At 37.6% G+C, this 20383-nt stretch overlaps 1 protein-coding gene and 1 long non-coding RNA gene across 6 annotated transcripts; one reads left to right on the top strand and one right to left on the bottom strand.

Annotated features, from left to right (window-relative positions):
* Positions 1 to 2898: 2898 nt before the first annotated feature.
* LOC105756001 (pyrin and HIN domain-containing protein 1-like) lies at positions 2899 to 18918 on the bottom strand. Of its 5 annotated transcripts, XR_002822955.1 has the most exons (6): positions 18376 to 18694; positions 12599 to 12829; positions 11454 to 11551; positions 7609 to 9433; positions 5611 to 5796; positions 2899 to 3021 (listed from the first exon to the last, which is right to left on the bottom strand). XR_002822955.1 is itself a non-coding variant. In XM_023725356.1 (4 exons), the coding sequence occupies exons 2-4, from the start codon at positions 12807 to 12809 to the stop codon at positions 9377 to 9379; spliced, it is 366 nt and encodes a 121-aa protein (XP_023581124.1). In that variant the 5' UTR covers positions 12810 to 12829; positions 18376 to 18444; the 3' UTR covers positions 6649 to 9376. The 5 variants fall into 5 exon arrangements, 1 of the variants encoding a protein (XP_023581124.1); XR_002822957.1 differs by lacking the exons at positions 2899 to 3021; positions 5611 to 5796 and adding an exon at positions 18784 to 18918 and having other exon boundaries at positions 6649 to 9433; positions 18376 to 18444; XR_002822956.1 differs by lacking the exons at positions 2899 to 3021; positions 5611 to 5796 and having other exon boundaries at positions 6649 to 9433; positions 18376 to 18444; positions 18531 to 18636.
* Positions 5794 to 8650, top strand: LOC111819200 (uncharacterized). Its single transcript, XR_002822959.1, has 3 exons — positions 5794 to 6129; positions 6831 to 6883; positions 8536 to 8650. It is a non-coding gene; the product is annotated as an uncharacterized LOC111819200 (long non-coding RNA).
* Positions 18919 to 20383: the final 1465 nt, after the last annotated feature.

Below are 20383 nucleotides of genomic sequence, written 5' to 3'. Positions count from 1 at the left end.
TGTTATGGTTTTTCTTTGTATTTATACAGCTCCTGATTGGTTGAATCTCTTGGTTCTGTAAGTCAGTATTTTTCAAAACATTTGTGTAATTTCAGCCATTATTTCTTCAGAATTTTTTCTGCTTCATTTTTATTCTGTTATCCTTCTAGGACTCGTATTATTTATATATTAGATTTTATTTTTTTTGCTGTTTTCACATTGTTACTGTAGATTTCATTCATTTTTTAAATTCTTTTTTCTCTGCAGTTCAGAGTAAATAATTTCTATCGATTAATCTACAAGTTCATTTTATTCATTCTTCTATAATCTTAAATTTACTATTAAGCCAATCCTGTGAATTTTTCTTTTCAGTTATTGAAATTTATAGTTGTAGAATTCCATTTAGTTCTCTGCTGGGTCTCCCTATCTGTGCACTTATTTTGGCTATATTTGTGTTTAATTATTGGAACATATTTTATTTTCAAATTTTATGAACACTTATGAGAGCTGGTTTAAAGACGTTGTTAAATACAACATCTAAGCCATCCCAAGCATCAATTTCTATTGGCTGCTTCCACCCACCGATTGAACATGGGTCACAATTTCTTCTTTCTCTGCTGGTCTACTAATTTTAGATTGTCTACTACATATATTAATGATATCTTGTATAGACTTTGGATAGTTTTAAATCCTTTGAAGGAGTTTGTTGTTGTTTTGTTGTAACTGCTGTGATTCTCATAACAAAACCCGTTGCCTTCGAGTCCATTGTGACTTATAGTGACCCTACAAGACAGAGTAGAACTGCCCCATAGGGTTTCCAAGTAGCAGCTGGTGGATTGAACTGCTGACCTTTTGGTTAGCAGTCAAATGCTCAGCCACTGCACCAGCAGGGCTGCTGTGATTCTAATAGGCATTTCAATTATTGCATGATCACACAAACTTGTAGGCTTGGTTTTATGCTTTGTTGTAACGGATTTGTGTAAATTACAAGATATTTCCTGAAGCCCTCTATTTCGGCAGGACTTGGATTCTATCTCTTTTTTGAATCATGTTGAGGCTTGATCTTAGGCTTTGTTATGAAGGGTCTAGAGTAGTCCTTAGCATCTTGCATTAATTTACTCCCAAGGTGCAACTTTTTTGTTTTCTTAGCTGGATGCTCAGGTGCTAAAGATTTGTCTCTACTCTAGCAACCTCCCCAGCACTGTTCCCCAGCACTGTTTGCTCTCTTGTACCTATGTTCTGTTCTCAGCCCCATAGGAGCTGCCTTTTGAAAAGCCTCATGTTTTCTCACCCATATATGTGCAACCCAGGACTTAGCCAATGACTGGTGATCCCTTAGTATAGATACCTTCTCTCCAGATTCCCATTGTTTACATACAATGTAGTATGGTCTCCACCTCCTCATCCCAGTGTGATAGCACGCTTTGCTTTGACATCTACTTACTAGCCTACAATCAGGAAATCCTCCCAAGCAGAGATCTGGAGCCATCGTGGTGCTTACCTTTTGACTTTGCCTCCTAACAGGGTTCCCTTCATTGTGCCACCTGGAAATTGTCGCCTCATGGATTTTATTCAGTTTCATGATTTCTTTTTTTTTTTTTTCTTTGCTTTTTAACACTTTATTTTTATTTTTTAGTTACATGATTTCTTATGGTGGGTAGACTACCCTGCCATAACCAGAAGCAGAAGTCAAGACTTATATTTTTAATATAGATTTTAGATATTTAATTTCTTCAGGTGATATTTATTTCTTTATGTATGTTTTGACTTGGATAATTTTAGTCTGGAATCCACACATTTAAAATGTGAGAAGAAAATATATTTGGAAAACTATAAAAGAGATGATCTGCTACATCAAATGAATAGAATCAAGCATTCTGTACCAGGAAGAGATAGCGAAGCTTCTTACACATAATGGTACCTTTGTGCAAATCACCAACAGTGTCCCCTCCAGAGAGACAAACAAATGTTTCCCTTCTGGGACCATGATGGATATAATTGCAAAAAGGAATCCTTTTCTCTGGCCCAACTAAACACTGGGAAAGCGCACAGGGCTTGGTGATTTGAGTATGGGCTGTGGGACCAACATGACTAACCTTAGGCAGATCCTAGGTTTAAGGTCTAATCCTTTGGAAATCACATTCAGAATGTAGACCCCAATGCTGATAAGACCCTGTGAGACCCAACCTGTGTGCCTCAAAGCATACAAATCAACTACCCTAAGCAGCTCACTAAGGAGCCCTAGTGTCACAATGGTTAAGTACTCATCTGCTAACCAAAAGATCAGTGGTTCAAACCCACCAGCAGCTCCAATGGAGAAAAGATATGGAGAGCTGCTCCCGTAAAGATTATACCTTAGATAAATATATGGGGCAGTTCACTGTGACGTGTAAGGTCAGTATCAGTTGAAATAAAGTCGACACACAACAATAACAAGGAGCTCACTACTGGATTAAAGAGACCACATCTGGCACATTTGGAGATCAACACTCTCTAAAAGAGGAAATTTTATTTTTCTGCTTCATGGATGTTAAAAAGACAAACTGTACTATAGGGTTGCTATGAGTTGGGATCGACTCAACGGCATCGGGTTTGGATTTTTTGGTTTATAGTATTCATGGAAAATCCAGAGAAGTTTAACAAGAAAATTTTATGAACGAAGACAATCTAATTTACAATTTAGATATAAAAACTAAATAGGCTGGCATAAAAAAACCAAACCAAACCCGTTGCCATAGAATCAATTCCGACTCATAGCGGCGCTATAGGACAGAGTAGAACTGCCTCTCATAGAGTTTCCAAGGAGCACCTGGTGGATTTGAACTGCCAACCCTTTGGTTAGCAGCCATAACACTTAACCACTACTCCACCAGAGCTTCCAGGCTGGCGTAGTCCTCCTGAATTTATTATTTAAATTAAATTATCATCTTCAACAATATACTATAATGCCACACTATTGATTGGGATGGAATTTGTTACTTTAAGTTCTAGATTTCAAATAAAATTTATTGATTCTTTATTGTTCTTCTGGGTCTTGATGATCTGGGAGGAGAGAGAAAGAAAACACAGTGAAAGTTCAGCAATTGAGATGAAACTCATGTTACATTTGCTTTTCACCCACACTGCCTCTCCTTCCCATGAGCTACGTCATTCACCTTGTCCTTCCTCAAAGGCTGTTCCTTCTCTCTCACCTGTCTCATTTAATGCGTTACTCTCTTTTGAGTCATCCTTCAACACCAATGATCTTGAGCTTGAAAGATACATTTCTTCATCCCCAGCATGGGCACATTTCAACAGGGCAGGGGTTCCACAAATGAGGTGAAGGAGAATGACAGGAGAGATTGCAAAGCATTGAGGGGCAGTCCGCACTGGGGCAAAAAGGTAGGAAGAGCGTACAAAGGGTAAAGGTTTCTCTTGGTGCAATTGCTGTTGCTTAGATTAGAACACAGGGATGCTGAATTAAAGAATCTGAGAAATAGAATGATTTATGTGTATGTGTTGTCTGTGTGCCTGAATATCTCAATATTTCTATTTGAATAATTTGCATTTCAATTTAGCTTGGGGCACTCTTGTCAAGAATCCAGTGGTGAAGTTTTGTATGTCTTTGTGTGGGGTGATCATTTGTATATGTGACAAAGAATGTGTTATTATGTAGAGTCAACCATATCTTTCATTTCGCTAAAAGACTGTGCATTTTGCTCTAAGATGAAGTTATTCCAAGAGCCTGGAACCCCCTTGATCATTTGTGTCTAGCATTGCTTCCTCATTAAGTTTTTTTTTGTTGTTCCCGTTGTTGCTTATTATCCATATGTTCCAGTTTTTCTGTGCTCTCTGTTCACTTTTTTTTTTAATTATCTTTTGTATTATCCTTTACCTCAGGGCAATCCAAAACATTAGTCTTTTCCTTAGCTTCATCCTCATGCCTCTGATCTCATTAGCTTGCCCAAAAATTTGGACTCTGGAGCCTGACAGCCTGGGCTGAAATCTCACTTTTATCACTACTAGCTGTGCCAATTAGGTCAAAGTACTTACTTTTTCTGAGCATCTCTCTCTCTCTATATATATATATGTATATATATATATGAAATTGGAATAACAATTACATCCTCATCATTGTTTTTTGCAAGGATTTATTAAGTTAATATACACATAGTTCTTAGAATGAGCAGAGTTATCAGCCCATGGAGACTGTTCAATAAGCATTTTCTATTAACATAAATGTATGCTACTGTATTATTATTTATTTGGGGCAGTATCATGCAAACCCACAACTTTAACAATCAACTCTAAACTGACAAATATGTGAATCTTCAGTACAAAATTCCTTTTTTTTTTGTTTCAGATCTGTGTATCTCCAGAAAGATGATTAGGTATTTCTTGCATATCCTATAGATACCTCATATTTAACCTGTCCAAAACAGAACTCATTTTCATTTCTTGGACCATGTTCTTCTTCTGCATTCTCAATCTTATTGACTAGTGGCACCACTGCTGCCATTGTCTTATTAAACCCTTAATGATCCTTGAATCTTTTCTCTATCTTACCGTCATACCATAATTAGTGAAAAAATTGTGAGAATCTACTATCAAAAAAGAACTTCTTTCTTTTTTTCCATTACCCAAGCCTTCCTAGTGTTTCTCACCTAGATTTCTGAAAGAGCTTTCTGAGTTGTCTTGGTAAACCAAATCTCCAATTTTAAACAAATTCCTGATTTGTAATATGGCTGATTTCAAGATGCTAAAGGTTTAACAACCAGCTTCCATGATTCTGGAATATTTAACAATAATTCTCTATATTTGGGGAATGAGGAGATTCCAGCTGACCGCTGCTTATGTTTGATCTTTCTTCCTCTAAACCTACTCTCTCTCTCTAACACATCTCTGCAGCTGTTTGCTAGAATATATTTTTTCAAAAATGTCAAAGTGATCAGGCATGGCATTCTTCTGCTTAAAATCTTTCAATTTGTTACCATTTCTGAGAAAAGACTGTACTATCTGGCACTTTTTTTTACCCTCCTGCCACATCTTTCCACAATCTTCCACATCTACAAAAGTTTCAACTGTAGAGAACTCATTATATTCTTTTACATTAGTTTTTGTATTTGCATGTGTCATATTCTCTGCCCAGAATTCTTTCCAATGTCTTTACCTTGCTAAGAAAAGTAATACCTACCTTAGATTGATTTCTCATGATGTCTTAGGAACTGAGATAAGTAATGCCTATGTATTCTCTCATTTAACTTTTAAATCAACCCTCTATGAGATAAAAACTTCCCTATTTTAGAGGGAAACGTTAAAGCAACTAAGTGCTGGAGCCAGTTTTCAAACTAGCTGTTTCTTAATCCAAAGTCCTTGCTCTTCACCACTATGTGAAATTACTTCTGTGCCTGCTAATTTCTACAAATATTTTATTACTGAGAGATAGTATCCCTTTAAAATCTATATGTAGGTCATTTCTTTAATATCTTTTAAAAAATTCCTTCACTTAAAAATGTGTACAAAGGCACCGTTTACATTTTTCCTGCCACCTGTTGACTGTATGTATAACAGAGCAGGAATGTGGTGTTCCCAAAGCCTAAACCAAATTATTTGCCTCTTTGACCAAGTGATGTTCCTCTCTCCACTTCTCACCTTGATGAAACTGTGAATCCCACATGTCAGTTTCAGCTTGTTGTCAATTCTCAGTTGAAAGCAGAAGAGTTGAAGCTTTTCTCCTTCCCCACATTTGATGTTGTGCCATTTTCCGTTCCCCACTACATCCATCTTTCCTGTATCATCCTGTATTTCATAGATCGTGTTCTTCTTATTCATTGTTTTCTGCAACAGAAAATTAACATCCAGTGTCTAGCAACATACCAACTGTCAAATGGATGAGAACAATCCTCATGACAGAGTAAGTACAAGATTTAAGACAATAATTACACATACAGATGTACGGGGAGTTAGGGATAGGTCATCTGAGAGCTCCTTCCTTTTATTTAAACTGTGTTTTGCATTTCCTGTTCTATATTTTTAATGTCTGACATTTCTAGAACAATATGTTGTCTTCTTATTTTCAGCTGCTTCCATCTCCAAAGAAGCTGAAGTTGGCTTAAAGCACCTGGGTATAGAGGAATCAAAAAATCTTGGTGGACGTCTTTGCTCCAGACCGTAAGCAGAAATGAGTGGACATATGCAACACCTGTTCAATATTTAGTAGATTATGAGAAATCTGTATACAAGGAAGTTTCTAATAACTCATTAATTCTTCTCCAAACTTCCCCATTTACTCACTCTTCTCCAAGGTCTTATCCCCATTGACCTAGGACCCTCAGCTCATGCTTCATAATGTTTCACTAATTTAAGCCATTACTCATCAATTTTATGATTGCATTTATAAGCACGGTCTCTTCAAGAGTGTGTCGAAAAGTAAAGCAGGTAAAATAAGGGGCTATCCTAGAAGACAGGTACAAGGGGTTTCAAAGCAGTCACTCATATGTCAGCTGAGTTTATGTAAGTTTGTATTTTTTTTTTTTAAGTTAATATACCTCCCTAACTTGTATCCTGAATTTGGACATGGACATATCAGTAAAATTGTCTGTGTGTGTGTGTGTGTGTGTGTGTGTGTGTGTGTGTGTGTGTGTGTCTTTATTTATTTATTTATTTTTGTAACTGAGAGGATTAGATTACCTTAACTTCCAATATCATCCAGTTCCATATTTCTCGGTTCAATAATCAATTCATGAATAAGAGATTAATCATGAATAAGAGAATAATCTCTTTCTGAATAAGTGAATAAATGAATAAATTAGAAGAGACAGCACTGAAGGCTTAGATCATATCCATAACTGTTCAATGTATTTTATTCCTAGAAACCAGCCAATCTATTGCTGTAATAACATCTCACATACAGATTTCAAGCTTGGTAGGTCAATCAATTTTTTAAAATAAATTTATCAAAATGCAATCTGAAATGATTTATACAGTTTGGATGGAACTCAAAGAGATGAAATCATTGGCAAACGCCAAGGTGTTAGTGAATATTTTAAAAAAGAATTTGGTTTCCAATGTTCAGTCGCTAGGCAATGCTGTACTTGGCAAGTTTAGAGATTTACTTTTAGGTATTGGCAGAGAAAATTTAAAAAACAATTCTAAGAAATTGCCTTATGTAACATAAACAACCCATAGACTAATGTTTCTGTTGCTTGTTTTTGAAGATTATCAATTTCGGGATTTTCTGTTGCTCTTTTGATAATTCTGGTTGTGACCTCAATCTTTTGATCATGTACAGATGATGCTTCATTTATCTCCAATATTCCTTTGCATTCAAAATAATCTGTTAAGGCAATGACCCTACTTGGGGTGAACTTCTCCTTCAGGTTGGTGTTGAAAACTTTCACTTAGAAGAATTTAATCTGGGTAGCCACTGTAGCATGAAACATTGTGTTTTTACCCTCTCTTGGAGACTCATATTCAAACGGTTCTATAGTTTTCAGTACCAGAACTACCACTGGGCCCTTTTGGAGAAAATTTCTTTTGGTAGCTGTTTGAAGTCTGGCCTACTGTTTCTGATTCTGTGTTTGAGAGACACGGGAAAATAAACTTAAAATTTGAGCAGGGAATACGTAGTCACTTCCAAATGAGACAAACCTCAATGACAGCATTGGGACCCATCAACCTTCGGAGATATTTGCACCTAGGGCTAGGTTAGAGAAGGATTGCTTAGCAGGAAGTAATTGATAATGCACTGGTGTAATTTAGCTAGGGGGATTAAGGTAGAACACAACAGGCATAGAAGTTAGAACACTCTAGTTTAAACAGAATGATCTTTTAGAAGTAAACTATAATCTTCGGTTACAGAAACATAGAGTGGTAGATTATGAGAGCATTGTCCTGAAATGACTTAAGTGACAGATTACAATAAAACGCAAGTTCAAATATACCCTGTAACAATTTAAATGGCCAAAGAAAATTAAAAGAGTGAAAATCTTCAGTAGTATTGAAAATGAAAGTCGACCACCAAAAACACCAAAACACAAACGTCAAAGGTTATCTCTACTATGCCGGGGATATTTTGGAAATATAGTCCTGGTATGTTAAATTAATAAAACAAGTGATAGAATATTGATCATTGTATGAAATCAGTTCTGGAAAATTATAAATTTACTTATGAAGACCAATATCGAAAAGAATATGGAGAAAAATTGGTAATACCTGGATGGCAGGGTTTCAAGAAATTAAAAGTTAACATTGCTTGACTGGTTGGTTATAAACATTTTTCTAGTTTTTAAAATAATCATGTTTTAGTGGTGTAGATAGAGTGCAAAGGAGAGAGAGAGGAAGAAAGACTGAGACAGAGAGAGGGGGAGAGACAGACATTGTTTATGGTAGTATGGTTTTCCTTCAGAGCCCTGGTGGCACAGTGGTTAAGTGTTTGGCTGCTAATCAAAAGGTTGGCAGTTTGAATTACCAGCTGCTCTTTGGAAACCCTATAGGGCATTGTACTCTGTCCTGTAGGATTGCTATGAGTCGGAATGGACTCTATGGCAATAAGTTTGTTTTTGTTTTTCCTTCTAGGGCCATAATCCTTCTCATTCAGTGTGTAGTCAGAGAAAAAGAAGACGAGAAAATCAAAACCTCTCCATGTGATATAAGACTCATTTGAGTTTTCATGCGTTATTAGAATGCCACTGATGGGAGATACACTAAAAGACTAGAATTCCACTATTGAGAACAGTACAATCTAATAAAAGTAAACAGACATGCAAATATTTCCTTTCCTTTTCAGGCATTGGTGTATGGGTCTTGTATGGTCTTCCCTCTACCTATATTTTTCCGACTCCTCAACTCCTCTCCCTCTTCCATCTCCTTTTATGTTTGTTTTTGCATCCTTTGAGCCTCCATATTGATATCACCTGCTTTACTGGATTTAATGATCTGCATCTTATCCTTCATTAGCTACACTGATTCATATTATAGTACTCAGTTTTCATTATTGCATTAAGTAAACATATTTATTGAGAGCCTCCTGTGAGGCAGGCAAAAAACTGGGCACTAGGTTACATTGGTTCACAAGGTCAACAAGGTTGCCCCACGCTTGGAGCTCATAGTCAAGAGGGGTATACAAACATTTATTAACTACAGTAGTCATAAGTGGTAAAAAGTAAACCATAAAGGACTTCCAAATTGAATACCATAAAGTTTTCACATAGTCCGCATGGGGTCTCAGAAAGGATTCCTTCTGGAAAGATATCAATATTGGGATCCAAAGGTGGATAGGTTTTATCAAATTAAAAAATTTCCAGTTAAGAGACACGTGGTGTTTAAAACTCTGAAGAAGAAAGGAGCATGGTGTGTTGAAGAAACAATCATGGATTAGCAAGCAAAAGCATGAAACAGATTGGAGCGGTAGATAATATCACACTGCTGTGTTCTCATTCACTGGTGTGGATGCTGGACCTCTCTCGCTTTCCTCCTGGAACAACACAAAAGAGAAGACTTTTTGAAATCAGAAAGAATCCCAACTTCATCAAGTATCCATTGTGACAAGAAGAGATTAAAAGGTAGTGAATTCTCAGTATACTTTTGATTTATTAATTATTGAACTTATTTTTAGGTAGACCATGAAATTAGAATTCTGAGGTTTGATTCCTAATTTTTGGTGGTAGAACCTGAAGGAAAAGAGGAACAGCAAGAAAGTACCTGTCATGGATTGAATTGTGTCCCCCCAAAATATTTGCCAACTTGGCTGGGTCATGATTCCCAGTATTGTATGATTGTGCACCATTTTGTAATCTGACGTGATTTCCTTATGTGTTGTAAACGCTATCACTATGAAGAGGTTATACTGATGAAGTCTACAAGATTGTATAGTGTCTTAAGTCAATCTCTTTTGGGATATAAAAGAGAGAAGTGAGCAGAGACACATGGGATCCTCACACCACCAAGAAAGCAGTGTCAGGAGCAGAGTGTGCCCTTTGGACCTGAGGTTCCTGCCCAGAGAAGCTCCCAGATCAAGGGAAGACTGAAGACACAAACCTTCCTCCAGAGCCAACAGAGAAAGCCTTCTCCAGGAGCTGATGCCCTGATTCTGGACTTATAGCCTACTGGACTGTGAGATAATAAATTTCTCTTTGTTAAAGCCATCCACTTGTGGTATTTCTGTTATAGCAGCACTGGATGACTAAGACTGTACCTCAGTTAAGGAAGTGAAGGATGGAGTTGATGATAAGATTTGAGGAGGTGGGGGTGACCCATGGTTGTAGATGAAGGACAGGGGGGCTGACTCTGCTCCTGGGAAACATTTTTGGTTACAGGCTTCTCCTTGGCTGTGTTTTTTCTTTTCTGAAAGTAGTTTTTTTTTTTAGCACTAATAGTTTTCAGTATCAAAATGAAGCACAGCATATTTTTATTATTGTGTGCAGTAGGTTCTATCTAAAGGGATGTCATGGAATTTCCATTCTATAACCTGAAGAGATGACCAGTAGGTAAGAGGTGGGCACAGGTGGTTGCTTAAACAAAGAGAAAACTTCCTTAAACAAACACATCATTCTTAACAAATCAACTCTGTGGTTGAATGGGAAGGGCACTGGACTTGGAATTTAAAAAAATCAAGATTTGTGTTTGCATGGAAAAGATTTTTTCCAGTCTGATTGATAACCTATATTTATAATGGGATTACAATATCATAATCCTTTCATTACTACTCTTTTTCACCTTATTTTTATTTCTTTTTGATGGCATGTGCTTTCAGTATTGGAATGCATGCTTACTAATCGATTGTGTCTAAATTTTAGGTTGATAATATGTGTTTTGAGAAATATGTTAATATAAACCACCAATGAGGTGAGTGGCAGTTTGGTGCCACTGATCTGTGGCATGACATATGCCCATGAGAACTAAGTAGATAATTTATTGCAGGCTCCTTTCCATTAGATTACATGGGGATCCTCTGGTTTCCCAAATATGACACAGGGAGAAAAAAAAAATCAGGACTCCTGAACATCACACAAGAAAGCCATAATTATGCTTACAAGCCTTATCTTACAGAAGTAGATGAAAAAAGGCAAATGTTTACAAAATGAACATATCCAGGAAGCATCACCTAATAGAATGGTCAACCTGTACAACAATGAAGCTCCAACTCTGGTCTTCTCAGCTTCACGCATTTCAAGAGGGACCCACCTTGATGCTAAATGCATTAGAACCTGAATAATGCCTTACCTCTGAGGTCTAGAGGCATAAAAAGTGGCTGGTATACTATTAAAACAATAGTAACAAAAAGGATAATTATGTCCCAGAAATTCCCATCACCTTACTATAGTGCCTAGCTCATTGCCTAGCACAAAGGAGATCAGTAGTTACTTATTTTGATAAATACAAATTGTGTTGGAATATCAATGAAGCAAGTGCCTGAATGGGGAGAATGAGTGCAAGAGCCATCGCCGAAGTTTCTTTTGTGAGACATAGAGCCTGTCCTTCTTCCTCAGGCTTACCTGACCTTCTTGTGTGGTGAATGTAGACATTGCAGGACCTGTTCTATCTTGTTTGCTGCTTTTTATTAGAGTTCTTTTTTCTTCAATATCCTTTGCAACTGATGCAGAAAAAAGAAGACACAATAAACCCAGAGGAGCTAGTCTAAGGCAGCTGAAGCAGTTTCAACACTATTTCTTTCCAACTCCTGCTTGTGGATCAAGACATGCTTTTGACCACCTCTATTTCATTAGCAGAGTCTGGTTACATGGTGGCCAAAGGAGCAACACAGGCACGGGCCCCATCTCTTGCCTTTCCTTCACATCCCTGTACAATGAGCACATCCATCTCATCCTCTGGACTCCCATGCATGTCAGTCAACCTCTTTCCTGACCCTCTTATCCTATCTTGTCCTTTTGAAAATCTACAGTTTTCTCAATGCCGACTGGTGGATCATATTCTCCAGAAGATTTGTTCAAATTATAGAAACCAAATTATATGAAATATGATCTGATTTGTGATGTTACAAACTGGTGATATGGCCTTTGATTTTTTAAAAAATATTTTGTTTAAGCACAGTGATTTCACAGGTAGGTAAGTCTCACCTCATGTTTGTTACTAGAGAGGATAATAATGATGGAGTAAATAGTCTTAATAGAGTAGGTGCAGTAATTGCTTAAATGTAAATATGAAGCATAATTTTTGCAAATATTCTTTGCCATTCTCTAACTTTTCTAATATACAGGTAATCTCAGCCTTTCTCATCAATTCTCTCTGGCTTTTGCTCTTTACCTGAACCTCAAATAAACCCATTGCCATCAAGTTGATTCCAACTCATAGCGACCCTGTAGGACAGAGTAAAACTGCCTCATAGGGTTTCCAAGGAATGGCTGGTGGATTTGAATTGCTGACATTTTGATTAGCAGCCAAGTTCTAAACCACTATGCCACCAGGGCTCCAGAACGCCAAATACATCCTCCAAAATACATCAATCCGCATTACAGGAAAGACATAAATTCTAAACTGTTGGCTTCTGAGGTTCACCATTATTGTGACTACTAAGACTTAACTTGGGAAAGGGATATATCAGTTATGATGAAGGCAAGTTTCTATTCAAGGATCTGGTGAGTGTAGGGTTGGTTGGAGTGAGGGGGGTCTCCCCTATTACCTTTTAACTTTGCTCTTTTAAGCATTCTATAGGCAGCACCTTGGAACTTTTCTTCCATCAAGTCAACAATCTTAATTCTGTCATATTCTTCCTCCATTTTTCTTGTCAATTGTAAATCATGGGCCAGGAAATTCTTAAGTATTTTAAAGGAATAATCATTGATGACACATAATTCCTCCAGTAGAATAATTTTCTTGTATTCATTTTCCATCTTTCAAGTTATGGCTAAGTCTACAAGAGAAAAACGACATTCAGTATTGCACATTTACACAGAATTTAAAGAGCTGGATATGCCTGTGTGAGTGAGTAGTCTTATTAATATCCTCTCTCCCTGAAGCTTGGGACATGTTCTTTGTGGGTATGTACTTATATCACTGCTACTTTGGTGGACTTCTATTTGCCCTCTAGTGCAGAATTGCAGCATTTATTTTTTGGGCCTTGATTATTTTAACAGTCACTTACTTTACTCCTTCTAGTCTTACTTTCACTAAAATAGTTCTTTCTAGGCAAGCTGTTATCTTTCTATAAAGCTCTATCTGTCTTAAATCCTGTAATAATTTCCCATTTTCTTTAGAAAAAAATTTTTATTCTTTATCATGTGTTATGGATTGAATTGTGTCCCCCAAATATGTGTGTCAAATTGGCTATGACATGATTCCCAGTATTGTGTGGTTGTCCACTATTTTATGATCTGATATGATTATCCTATGTATTGTAAATCCTAACCTCTATGATGTTAATGAGGCAGAATTAGAGGTAGTTATATTAATAAGGCAGGACTCAATCCACATGATTAGGTTGTATCTTGAGTCAGTCTCTTTTGAGATATAAAAGAGAGAAGAAAGCAGAGAGGAGAGGGACCTCATTATCACCAAGAAAGAAGAACCAGGAGTGGAGTGCATCCTTTGGACCTGGGGTACCTGCACTGAGAAGCTCCTAGACAAGGGGAAGATTGATGAAAACAACCTTTGCCCAGAGTCAACATAAAAACAAAGCCTTCCCCTGGACCTGATACCCTTAATTTGGACTTCTAGCCTCCTAGACTGTGAGAGAATAAATTTATGTTTGTTAAAGCCACCCACTTGTGGTGTCTTTGTTATAGCTGCACTAGATAATTATAACACTATGGTTTAGAAGTGCTTGAAAAATCTTTTTCTTTATTACTTTCCTTCCCTATTTCATGTATCTTACACTCTAGCAATATACAGAACATATTGTTTTTACAGTCCTCCTGATTTTGCTAATGCCCTTCATGTTGCCTGGAAAGCCATTCCCACCTTCCTCCCTCTGACTAACTTCCAAACAGCCTTCAAGGCTTAGCTGAGTCTTTGTCTTCTGCATGGTGCAAACAGTTACAGCCATCAGTTGTCAACAAAAGTTTGAAGGTTCAAGTCTACCCACAGGCTCATCGGAAGAAAGGCCTGGTGATCTATTTCCAAAAAATTAATCAATAAAAATACTATTGAGCACAGTTCTACTCTGACATAATTGGGGTCACCATGAGTTGGAGTTGACCGAACGGCAACTGTTATTTATATTTTTGTTGTTGTTGTTGTTGTTTTTTGGTCTTTGGAAGTTTCCATATTGGACTGTCACTCCTCAGAGTTTCTCCAGCACCTGTATACTCCCTTGATGACACAACTCAGTGCCTAGTATGGATTCTAATATTCTGTTTTAATTCATGAATTTTTTTAGTTTAGGTACCTAAGTCTTTGGGTACCTTTTATATAATTTGTATGGTCAAATACCTGGATCTTTAAATTGATTTCTTCCTGAGGGCAAGTGAATGCTGTCAGATTGAACAGGCCCATAGAATGAAGGAAAAACCCACACCAAGACTCTGAGAACTTCCTGAGATAAAAAATGTGATCACATACAAAGATTTAAGAATGAAATTGAAACTGATTCTCAACAGCAAAACTGACTGTAGCAAAAGAATGGAATAATGTTTGTATAACATAATACTTGTCCAAAAATTCCATTTGTAATTCCAAAACACTATAAAAATGAAAATATTTTTTGGAGAAGGGGCTGAGGAGTGTGGCAACAAAATATATTTACAAAATAAAACTTGATGGAAAGTGATATTAAGCCATTTATAATCTCTGTTCATCCTACATTAGTGTGAATAGTCACATAATTTGCTGCAGAAACAGTAATACGTTTGATTTTGCAGTACTGATGCTGTCTCCATTTGGTCACCTATGCAGTATTGAAGACAGAGCGTATACATTAAATAGCTGTTTTACCAGTTGTGGCCTAGTCGATTCTGACTCATGATGCCCAATGTGTGTCAGAGTAGAACTGTGTGCCATAGGGTTTTCAATGGCTGTGATCTTTCAGAAGTGGATCACCAGGTCTTTCTTCTGAGGTATCTCTGGATGGATTTGAACCACCAAACTTTGGTTTGTAGCCAAGTGCTTAAGTATTTGCACCACCCAGGGACTCTAAATATCCTTTCTAAAGCCAAAAAAAAAAAAAAAAAAGAATCCCAAACGTATCTTGTCCAATGGTTTCAGAAGAGGTTCTCTGAGCAAGTATTCATTTAATTTTTGAAACTAAAATTTTATACCTATGGAAATGTTATGGAGCCCTGGTGGCATAATGGTTAAGAGCTTGGCTGCTAATCAAAAGGTTGACAGTTCAAATCCATCAGCTTCTCCTTGGAAACCCTATGGGGCAGTTCTACTCTGTCCTATAGGGTCGCTGTGAGTAGGAACCGACTCAACGGCACCTAACAACAACAATAACATCAAAATGTTATTTAAATGTTAAAAACCAAAAATTAAACCCATTGCCATTGAATCGATTCTGACTGATAGCCACCCTATAGGACAGAGTAGAACTACAGCACAGGGTTTCCAAGGAGCAGCTGGTGAATTCGAACTGCTGACCTTTTGGTTAGCAGCGGAGCTCTTAACCACTGCACCACTAGGGCTCCATTTAAATGTTATAGCTTAAACAAACTATTGTCTGAGAGTCAAAAATTCTGAAATTTTGTGCTACTAAGACCCTGCCAACAACACTTTGGGAAGAATTATTCAATAAGAAAATTTAAAAAAAGCCAAGAAACCCTGGAAGCCATAAGGGAAATGAGTGAACAAATAATTAAGTTTCTCAATGTCTTAAATAGCCAGAATCAAAGACAGAAAGCAGAAAGTGTATCAACAGAATGAGGGTACAGGGAGCGGGACTAGAGGATATGACAGTTCAGTAAAGTATTTGTCTTTAACGCAGGGATAGATACAAAAAATGTTTTTAACTTGACAAAAAGGAGAATGGAGCATAGAATAAGTGTTACAAATTGAAACAATGTGTGATGGCAGAAACAAGTTATCTTGAGGATAAATCCCCACAAAGATTCTAGTGATACTGAAGAATATTAAAAATAAAGTGAAAATCCTATAAACAAGAAAGGAGAGGCAATTATCTGGGTGACTCACCTATCCCATTGATATCTGGAGCCTGATTCAAGGGGCTATAGGTTTCTCCTTACCCACATGCAAGTCAGCAGAATAGGACAGTGCCAATGTTGGAACTCTTTTCAACCACTGTTATGGATTGAAATGTGTCCCTCAAAAATGTGTGTATCAGTTTGGCTAGGCCATGATTCCCAGTATTGTGTGATTGTCCACCATTTTGTCATCTGATGTGATTTTCCTACGTGTTGTAAATCCAGTCTCTATGATGTTGATGAGATGGGATTAGTGGTAGTTATGTTATTGAGGCAAGACTCAATGTACAAAATTGGATTGTGTCTTGAGCCAGTCTATTTTGAGATGTAAAAGAGAGAATCCAGCAGAGAGACATGGGGACATCATATCACCAAGAAAGCAACTCCAGGAGCAGAGCGCATCCTTTGGACCTGAGGTTCCTGCTCAGAGAAGCTCCTAGAGCAGGGGAAGCTTGATGACAAGGAACTTTCCCCAGAACTGACAGAGAGAGTAAGACTTCCCCTGGAGCTGATGCCCTGAATTTGGACTTCTAGCCTACTAGACTGTGAGAGAAAAAATTTTTGTTTGTTAAAGCCATCCATTTGTGCTATTTATGTTATAACAGCACTAGATAATTAAGACAGCCACTGATATGTGTAACTCAAAAAAGCAAAGAAGGAGCACTTTATTTCTGGTTCTTGTGGCTAAGATTACTTGCTTACACACAAGAAACTGTTCAGTTTATCTGCTGAAATAGAGGGCTATGAAAATTGATACATGGTAAACATTGTATCATAATATATATAAATGGGCTAAACTCTCCAGCTAAGAGACAAAGTTTTTGAATATGGATTGAAAATAAAATCCAGCTAATGTTTTGCTGACAAAACACAAATAAAGCATAAGTTCATTTAAGAATTGAAAAAAGTTGGAAAAAATTATATTGTGTAAACTCTAACTAAATGAAAACAGATTTAGTTATAATGAATCCAAAAAACCAAACTTGTTGCCTTCGAATGGATTCTGACTCATAGCAACACTATAGAGACCGTACAGGACAGAGTAGAACTGCCCCATAGGGTTTCCAAGGAGTGGCTGATGGATTCAAACTGCCGAACTTTTGGTTAGCAGCTGAGTTTTTAACCACTGCACAACCAGGGCTCCTTAGCTATAATAGTATAGTTTAAAATAAACTTTTAGAATAAGAGTATCAGTAGAGGTAGAGTTTCACTACATAATGATAAAAGTTGTAACACCCAAGAAGACAAAACAATTTAACTGAGCATTTACCTAATAAAATAAATATTCATTATGTTATTACTTTATATTACTTTACATTACTCAATACATTACTTAACAATGACAAGATTTAGCAAATATTTCTATCTCTATATATCTACAATTATATATACACACACTATATACTGTTGTTCTCATTGTTGGGTGCCATTGAGTCATTTCTGACTCATGGAGCTCCTATGTACAACATAAGGAAACACTACCAGTTCCTGCACCATCCTCAGACTCATTGCTATGTTTAGGCTCATTGTTGCAACGGTGATGTCAATCTATCCCACTGAGGGTCTTACTCTTTTTCGTTCACCCTCTACCTTTCCAAGGATGATGTCCTTCTCCAGAGACTGGTCCATCAAGATAACATGTCCAAAGTACCTGACAACATATAATTCAGCTTTATATCCTGATTTATTTTTTCCTTAATATTTCATGATACTTCTCTCATGCCACTATCTTGTCTTTTACCCAGGTCCCATCACAGCCACCAAGATGTCTCCTTATCCTCCAGTTGAGAAAACAAAAGCCCTTCTCTAAATATCAACTATTCCAATAGACACCTGGAGAATTAATTTTAAAAATCTCTATTGTCAAAGTAGAAAGACTAAATACTAAAAAAGACATCAAGTTTGGTAAACTACAGGGTCAGTGAAAACAAGGGAAAATTTTCCTGACATGGATTGACACAGTGGCTGCAACAATGGGCTCAAACATACAAATGATCGTGAAGGTGGCACAGAACTGGGCAGTGTCTCGTTCTGTTACACAGAAGGTTTCCATGAGTTGGAGCTACTTAAGGGCAACTAAAACTAAATAGTTAGAATGCAATTTGCTTTGTTCAGGCCATACTTGTAGTGGGTTAAAGAACAATTATTTTCTATGTAGAGAGGTAAAGGATTAGACTCAACCTACTGCAATTTCCATTTCTCTGAAATATAGTTGATGCTGGCCCTTCTTCTCCCAGAAAACTCCATAATTAATCCTCCCTCTGTGATTTTATGGTTACCAATTAGGTACCCAGATCTCTACAGAAACTCCCACAGGACTCACCTCACTGGAGACTTCTTTCACAGTAATCTAGATCTTGAGATCTTTAGAAGTACAGGAATCACGGTTTGTCTTGTAAGAGAAGAAAGAGATATCAGTAAAGATCTCCAGAGACTGACTGTAGGATGCTATAACCTTGTCAAAGGCTAGACAATGACCTATTTTGAAAGACAGCAAGGAAAGATGGCACTGATTAGAGTGACTTGAAAACTTGGTTGTTGATATCCAAATCACACCATGCTAACTCCTAAGGAGAAAGAAGTTATGTACTTAAGAAACAATTTTGAGGCTCCGCCTATCAACTGTCATAGCTTTCTATTTCACTAGTCTGAAAAAACTTTACAGTTTCCTGTCTGTGAACAAGTAATCTTAGCTACAAGGAGAAATGATAGCAAAGTACTTCGTCTTTACCTTTTCTAGTTACAATTATCAGTAGTTGAAAGGAGTTCCAACCTTAGAACTTTATTGGCCAGATGACACATATGTGGGTTAGGAGAAATTATACCCCTTTGAATAAGCCTCAAGATATCAAAGGGGATGGGTGAGTCACTAGCCAACTTTCCCTCCTTTCCAGTTCACAGAGTGGCAGTGGCAGGAGGAGATCTTAGAAGAAGCATCTCTACCTATCAGCTCTTGATTGCCCCTCCTGAGTGGAGGCGGATCTTCTATGAAACCGCTTTTGGTATAAATAGTTCCTGAAGCATTTACCCAATTATTAGTATTTGACATAGCTAGGGCTTGACAGAGGCAAATGACCATTGCAAATATGTAAATCCTTCCTCAAATATCAAAAACAATTATACACTAGCTTCCTCTTGACTATGACGAGACTGCATTACCTCAATGATTAAATTTCATGGTCACCCTAGACTTTCAAGTTATTCATGGACAAAGTCAAGTTGAAATGGGCTCCCATCATGACAGCACTGAAGCCTTTCAGATTCTGCAAGAGCACTGAGCTTCAGGGAGAGCTGGGATGTGATAAACAATTTTTTTCTTCAGTGTGTTTTTTGTTTGTTGTTTTTTTAAGGATAGTGTTTGCACTCCAGAGTACAGTAAGCTTTGATATGTCAAATAAACCGCATCAGCAAGAAGACAGTATTATGTTACCTCTCCAGCTGATCTGCAGGCACGATGAGAACATGCCCGAAAAAGGACCCTAAAAGGCAGCTAATGTTGGTACATGATCTGTGGTCATCTAAGAACCAAAACCAATCCCATTGCCATCGAGTCGATTCTGACTTATAGTGATCCCATGTGTTGGAGAGTTGAAGTGCTTCATGGGGATTTCCTGTCTGTAATCTTTACAGATCTCCAGGCCTTTTTCTTTCTTTTTCCATACAAAAAATCATACATACGTTGTTATGGGACTCTAATTGCTCTCCCCATGCTGTGACAGAACACTCCTTTCCACCTCTGATTCCCCGTGTACATTCAACCAGCTCCTAACCCTCTCTGCCTTCCCATCTCACCTCTGGAGAGAAGCTGCCCATTTAGTATCTTGTATCTACTTCAGCTAAGAGGCATACTCCTCAGAAGTATCACTTTATGTCGCACAGTCCAGTCCAATCCCTGTCTGAAGAGTTGGCCTCGGAAATTGTTTTAGTTCTGGGCTGATGGAGAAACCAGGGGCCATGCTTTCCGAGGTTCCTCCAGTCTCAGTCAGACCATTAAGTCTGGTCTTCTTACTAGAATTTGAGTTCTACACCTGACCTGTCTCCTGCTCCATCTGGGACTCTGTTGTGTTCCCTGTCAGGGAGGTCATTGGTGGTAGCTGGGCGCTGTCTACTTCTTCTGGTCTCAGGCTGATGAAATCTCTGGTTTATGTGGCGCTTTCTGTCTCTTGGGTTAATACTTTCATTGTGTTTTTGGTGTTCTTCATTCTCCTGTACCCAGGTGGTTGGGACCTATTGATGCATCTTAGATGGCCAGCCACTTGCAAGCTTTTAAGACTCCAGATGCCCCTCACCAAAGTAGGATGCAGAACATTTTCTTAATAAGCTTTTTTATG

Source organism: Trichechus manatus, unplaced genomic scaffold (genome assembly GCF_000243295.1).
Source record: "Trichechus manatus latirostris isolate Lorelei unplaced genomic scaffold, TriManLat1.0 scaffold00300, whole genome shotgun sequence".
NCBI lineage: Eukaryota > Metazoa > Chordata > Mammalia > Sirenia > Trichechidae > Trichechus > Trichechus manatus.
Note: the sequence above shows the minus strand (reverse complement) of the source record. Positions and strands in the feature narration are given on the sequence as shown.